This window comes from Oncorhynchus mykiss, chromosome 24 (genome assembly GCF_013265735.2).
Source record: "Oncorhynchus mykiss isolate Arlee chromosome 24, USDA_OmykA_1.1, whole genome shotgun sequence".
NCBI classification, from domain to species: Eukaryota; Metazoa; Chordata; class Actinopteri; order Salmoniformes; family Salmonidae; genus Oncorhynchus; species Oncorhynchus mykiss.
Genome location: NC_048588.1, coordinates 10,723,930 through 10,730,419, shown reverse-complemented (window position 1 = coordinate 10,730,419; position 6,490 = coordinate 10,723,930). Strand labels below are relative to the sequence as shown.

Genomic DNA, 6,490 nt, shown 5'->3' with positions numbered 1-6,490 from the left:
GTAAAGATTGCGTGTGAAAGCAGATCAGCACCATCTGATGTTTATACTTGGGGGCGTGCTGTTTGATATAAACAATCTAATTTCTTTCCAAATGGCTTCAACATCTATAAACTTGACCTGAGTTTAATGGTAATTTAGCCGCAATCCTGATAGACACACGAGACATAGATGCGTTGCCTTTTCTGTTCAATATGCCTTATTGTTGTATATTTTATTCTATAGATCCTGTTCGAAATCTTTACTGACTGATGTCTGGTGATTGTTGTATATATATTCGGATGTTAGTGGGATATAAAGCCTAGAGGTTAAGAGCGTTGGGCCAGTAACTGAAACGTTCGAATCCCCGAGCTGACTAGGTGAAAAAATATGTCGATGTGCCCCTGAGCAAGGCACTTAACCACATTTGCTCCTGTAAATCGCTCTAAGAGCGTCTGCTAAATCACTAAAATGTACATTTCCAATTATCTCACTTGTTGGACTTTTATTTTGAAACTGGAAAAGGCACATTAAGTCTATATATGACGTATTAGAGACGTTCTAGAAGTACCAAGGCTGCCATTTTTGTCTGTTGAGACGTGCAAAGGGGCCATCAATCAACTTTTGATTCAACTAGCTATCTTACTGGAACTAAAGAAGTCGAACAAAATTGTTAATTTTAGTATTAGATTGAGGACACAATTTCAATGGATTACGAGTCATTTCAATCACAAGCAACTTCAATTTTGGCTATTGTTGTTGAAGCGTCCGTGGCAGAAATGTGCAGAGTTGAGCATGAAGCGTCAATCATGGCATCATGTAGTGAAATATCTTGCACTGGAGATGATGGTGATCAAAATGTCAACACAGGGGTGGGTGTCTTCCTACGTAGCCAGTTAACTAGCTTGGACTCAGTTTGCATAACAGTACCTAATGTAGCCTATTCCAAGATAGCTAGTTGTTCATTAGCCTTACATCTTAACGTTCCGATGATCAGTTAATACATTTCACTGTCCAAGTCCTAACTTCAGGGGTCAGGAGGACTCGACACTCACTGGTATGATGGCCAACAGCCCAAACTGGTTTTGGAAACACTGCTTTACTAGACCCCCCCAATAACACACTAAAGATCCAAATGTGGGATATGGGGTGTTGTTTATTAGGATCAAACGGTTGGAGATGGGGTGTTGTTAATTAGGATCAAACGGTTGGAGATGGGCTTTAGTTTTGTAGGATCAAACTGGGAGATAAGTGTACATGATGTGGTTGTGATATTAGGTAGCCTAATATTGCTTCGCCATGATTTTCTTCCCATTTCCATCAGGCACGGCTTGTCTCCATCATGCACCTGTTGATGAAGGAAGCCATTCGAAAGTTATGTAGGTTATTCACAGAGTGTACTACAATTCTACAAAATGAAAATGAGACCCTGAAGAATAAACTGGAATTAATGGTGACACCACTGGAAAAGGGTGAGATCTGAAAAATAGTAATTCTATGTTGACCAAGAATAATCAGTTTGGTTAGTTGGGAGTGTGTCTGAAATCCACAGGAAACCTCAGACTGTAAAAATCTGAAAAACAACGTTAAAATCTAAATAGTTAGAATACCATGCAGAGCATTAGATAAACTGGACTATGTAAACATATTCATCTGGTTTCATATGAAAGAAACCGGGTTGAAATAATTCCACTTATTTCCATTTCTCTTTTAGGTTATGTTGTGTCTCCTGCCAGTGCAACGAAAGATGGGGAGCCTTCTGCATCATCAGAGGAAGACTGTGAGGTGGGTAGATTGTATTTCATCAAAACATGCCAAATGAAATCATTGTAACAGTAAGTCTGTTTTTACTGTGTGTGTATTTGTCTGTTGGCAGGAGGATGACTCAATCGACTGTTCCATCAAGGAGTGTGATATCTCAGGAATCAATGTGACATCAACCAGAGGAGAGGGTAAAACTCTTTGATTGTGTTATCTCAGTAATTCTGCTCAGTATACATCTCAACTGTATTTAGATACTTATTTTGCAATTGACCAGAGGTTTATGTGGCTTTCTTTGTGTTTGCACTCTATTTGTCCTTAGGTCCTGCAGATGTTGATAATGCACGCAGAGAGAGTTCAGGCACAGACAGTGACCCCCCTGCAGGAGACCGAGAGGAAGTAAAAACAGAGCCCACATCAAGAGACCCGGAAATTGGCGTTGAACACATCCATGATGCTCTCACTGATGGCCCACTAGTCAAAACAGAGGGCAATGGAACAAATGAAGAAGTTTCATCTGCTGATGTAACAGAAACTACAGAGCACAGCTGCCCCAGAACAAAGCAGATCTTCCCCAAAAGGAAGAAATCCTTTAACTGTGACCAGTGTGGGAGGCGTTTTCATCTGAGCAGCTTGCTGAAACAGCACAAGCGAGTTCACACGGGAGAGAAGCCTTTCTGCTGTGGCCAATGTGGAAAGAAGTTTATATACTTAACTTCTCTCAACAAGCATGTCTTGGGTCACTCAAAAGGGAGGACTTTTGGCTGCACAGTTTGCGGAAAGACGTTCAGTGAGGAGAGAGCACTAAAGTCCCACGAGTTTGTTCATTCAGAGGCAAAACCATTCAACTGTCTGACTTGTGGACAGGGTTTCACAACAAGAAACAGTCTTATGGTGCACCAGAGAATTCACACAGGTGAAAAACCATATAGCTGCACTATGTGTGGAAAGAGTTTTGCACAATCCAGTTACCTCACGACACATAAGAGAACACACTCCCTCGACAAGCCATTTAGGTGTGCTCAGTGTCAAAAGGGTTTCATGACTGAGCGGGCATTGAAATCTCACCAGGTAGTGCACACAGGACTGAAGGCATTTAAATGTGAGATATGCGGAAGCAGTTTTGGTCACGAGGTCAACCTTAAAAGACACAGTCTGATTCACACAGGGACTAAACCGTTCAGCTGTAAGGTGTGCGGAAAGCAGTTCAACCAATCCAGCACCCTCAAAGGACACATGCAGGTACACGAAGGATTGAAGCCCTTTATGTGTGACATTTGTGGAAGAACATTTGTATACAATTACGCTCTGAGAAACCACCAGCAGACACACATGGATGACGAAAAGAAGGACAAGCACAGGAAACCACAAAGTTGTGAGATATGTGGGAAGTGCTACAGCTCCATTGGGACGCTTAAAATACACCAGCTGCTTCACACAGGTGAGAAGCCGTTTGTTTGCTCCACATGTGGGAAAACCTTCACCCAGCGAGCTGCTTGTGTCATACATCAGAAGGTTCACACTGGAGAGAAGTCTCACATGTGCAGCGTGTGTGGGAAGAGCTTCAGTTTGCCAAACAGTCTTCGACTACATGAACGAATTCACACTGGCGAGAAACCTTACACATGTGAAACTTGTGGGATGACCTTCCGTATCAGCGGTAACCTTAAAAGGCATATGCGTGTTCATACAGGAGAGAGGCCCTTTAGCTGTGAAGTATGTGGGAAAATGTTCAGCCAAGCTAATAATGTCAAAGCTCACATGCAGGTGCACAAAGCAGAAAAGCCATACTCATGTGACAATTGTGGAAAAAGCTTTGCCTATGTAAGAAATTTCAAGGAACACAAGTGTGTCAGTAGATAACCATTTGCAGCACTGTGAGGATTGTATCACAAAATGTGTAGTTTGGGGTGCCTACATGGTTGACAAGTGAGGATCAACTTTTATTATTATTATTATTAAGAGAGTGGGCATTAAAAATGAAGTCTCTTAGTTTTAGGGTTGATGATGCTGTAGACTGATATCTGGGCATTTGTTGAGCAGGAAGATGACATGGTCTCAGTATTATAAGTTATTTATTTGTAGCAAAACTTATTTTGTTCATTTAGCACTTTTATCAAATTGCATAAGCTTTTTCTTTAATGGACAGATAGAAATGTACTGGGCGAGGGGTGGTCCAAAATAAGGGAGGGTTGTCAATTACATTTTTTTGCTTTGGGGAGGGTTGTGTGGGTTTTTTTATTGGGCAAAGGGGAGGGTAGTGTGTTTCTTTTTTTGGGGGGGGGGGGGTTCTCCCTGGTTTACATTCGCTCTTCTGCATGTATTTTCCCTATAGACAATGGCTTGTGGAAGAACATTTGATATTACACTAATAAACTTTTAAAATGTTTGTGAAGGTTTGGTATGATGTGGCTATAATTACGCTTTAGCTACTGCAAGCCTATGATATGAAGGCAGTGCGCCCTGGAGCTCCAACTGACTGACAGTTCAATTTGAGGTGAGGAGGTCTATTTCAGGTCTACCAGAGTTTACTCCTATAATCTAACAATATAATGCTTATCTTCATCAAAAATATTCTGATTGAAAATCTACAAATTAGCCTCCGTCTGTACATCTATAGCTGCATAGCAGACGCTATAGCCTACAAAGAAATACATTGTGAAGCATTTGCGAGTGCGACACAATAGGCTGGTAGGGGAGTCAGGGACATTAAATGCTGAGCTTTTAAAAAACATTTTGTTGTATTAAATCATTATAGTCTATAAATTGCGCATATAGGCTGTGAGTTACTTATAATTAAATACAAATTAAACAGTGGCTTTGAATACATTTTTAGAAACACCAGTTTGGCCAGAGTCTGGCTTTAGGATCATGCAATGGTGCTGGGAGAGCATGCCAGCATCGAAGAATGTCCTCTCCGCTCTTGCAGAGCTACTGGGGTTGCAAAACACTATTTTGGCTACTCTTGCCAGGCTGGGCAGGGATGCAGAGTTTAAAAAATATATACACTGCTCAAACAAATAAAGGGAACACTTAAACAACACAATGTAACTCCAAGTCAATCACACTTCTGTGAAATCCAATTGTCCAATTAGGAAGCAACACTGATTGACAATAAATGTCACATGCTGTTGTGCAAATGGAATAGACAACAGGTTGAAATTATAGGCAATTAGCAAGACACCCCCAATAAAGGAGTGGTTCTGCAGGTGGGGACCACAGACCATTTCTCAGTTCCTATGCTTCCTGGCAGATGTTTTGGTCTCGTTTGAATGCTGGTGGTGCTTTCACTCTAGTGGTAGCATGAGACGGAGTCTACAACCCACACAAGTGGCTCAGGTAGTGCAGCTCATCCAGGATGGCACATCAATGCGAGCTGTGGCAAGAAGGTTTGCTGTGTCTGTCAGCGTAGTGTCCAGAGCGTGGAGGCGCTACCAGGAGACAGGCCAGTACATCAGGAGACGTGGAGGAGGCTGTAGGAGGGCAACAACCCAGCAGCAGGACCGCTACCTCCGCCTTTGTGCAAGGAGGAGCAGGAGGAGCACTGCCAGAGCCCTGCAAAATGACCTCCAGCAGGCCACAAATGTGCATGTGTCTGCTCAAACGGTCAGAAACAGACTCCATGAGGGTGGTATGAGGGCCCAACGTCCACAGGTGGGGGTTGTGCTTACAGCCCAACACCGTGCAGGACGTTTGGCGTTTGCCAGAGAACACCAAGATTGGCAAATTCGCCACTGGCGCCCTGTGCTCTTCACAGATGAAAGCAGGTTCACACTGAGCACATGTGACAGACGTGACAGAGTCTGGAGACGCCGTGGAGAACGTTCTGCTGCCTGCAACATCCTCCAGCATGACCGGTCTGGCGGTGGGTCAGTCATGGTGTGGGGTGGCATTTCTTTGGGGGGCCGCACAGCCCTCCATGTGCTCGCCAGAGGTAGTCTGACTGCCATTAGGTACCGAGATGAGACCCCTTGTGAGACCATATGCTGGTGCGGTTGGCCCTGGGTTCCTCCTAATGCAAGACAATGCTAGACCTCATGTGGCTGGAGTGTGTCCGCAGTTCCTGCAAGAGGAAGGCTTTGATGCTATGGACTGGCCCGCCCATTCCCCAGACCTGAATCCAATTGAGCACGTCTGGGACATCATGTCTCGCTCCATCCATGCACTACAGACTGTCCAGGAGTTGGCGGATGCTTTAGTTCAGGTCTGGGAGGAGATCCCTCAGGAGACCATCCGCCACCTCATCAGGAGCATGCCTAGGCGTTGTAGGGAGGTCATACAGGCACATGGAGGCCACACACACTACTGAGCCTAATTTTTACTTGTTTTAAGAACATTCCATCAAAGTTGGATCAGCCTGTAGTGTGATTTTCCACATTAATTTTGAGTGTGACTCCAAATCCAGACCTCCATGGGTTGATAAATTTGATTTCCATTGATAATTTTTGTGTGATTTTGTTGTCAGCACATTCAACTATTTAAAGAAAAAAGTATTTAATAAGAATATTTCATTCATTCAGATCTAGGATGTGTTATTTTAGTGTTCCCTTTATTTTTTTGAGCAGTGTATATAGGACACACTTACTCATTCAAGGGTTTTTCTCTTTTTTTAACCTATTTTCTACATTGTAGAATAATAGTTAAGACATAAAAACTGTTAAATAACACATATGGAATCATTTAGTAAGCAAAAAAGTGTTAAACAAATCAAAATGTTATATTTGAGATTCTTCAAATTAGCCACCCTTTGCCT

General features: G+C 42.9%; 1 protein-coding gene across 2 annotated transcripts; it reads left to right on the top strand.

Moving 5' to 3' along the window:
- The first annotated feature begins 8 nt into the window (after positions 1-8).
- On the top strand, positions 9-4,132 carry LOC110503726 (gastrula zinc finger protein XlCGF26.1). 2 transcript variants are annotated; one of them, XM_036961239.1, is made up of 5 exons: positions 9-129; positions 1,301-1,448; positions 1,691-1,761; positions 1,853-1,928; positions 2,060-4,132. In XM_036961239.1, exons 1-5 carry the CDS (start codon positions 127-129, stop codon positions 3,598-3,600), a joined length of 1,839 nt encoding a protein of 612 aa, XP_036817134.1. In that variant the 5' UTR covers positions 9-126; the 3' UTR covers positions 3,601-4,132. The 2 variants fall into 2 exon arrangements, with proteins under 2 accessions (XP_036817134.1, XP_021437887.2); XM_021582212.2 differs by lacking the exon at positions 9-129 and adding an exon at positions 536-848.
- Positions 4,133-6,490: the final 2,358 nt, after the last annotated feature.

Coding starts and splice junctions, on each gene's coding strand:
- LOC110503726 (XM_021582212.2), top strand. CDS start 684: ATGGATTACGAGTCATTTCAATCACAAGCAACTTCAATTTTGGCTATT. Junction 1,449..1,690: donor GGTGACACCACTGGAAAAGG/GTGAGATCTGAA, acceptor TTTCTCTTTTAG/GTTATGTTGTGTCTCCTGCC. Junction 1,762..1,852: donor CATCAGAGGAAGACTGTGAG/GTGGGTAGATTG, acceptor GTCTGTTGGCAG/GAGGATGACTCAATCGACTG.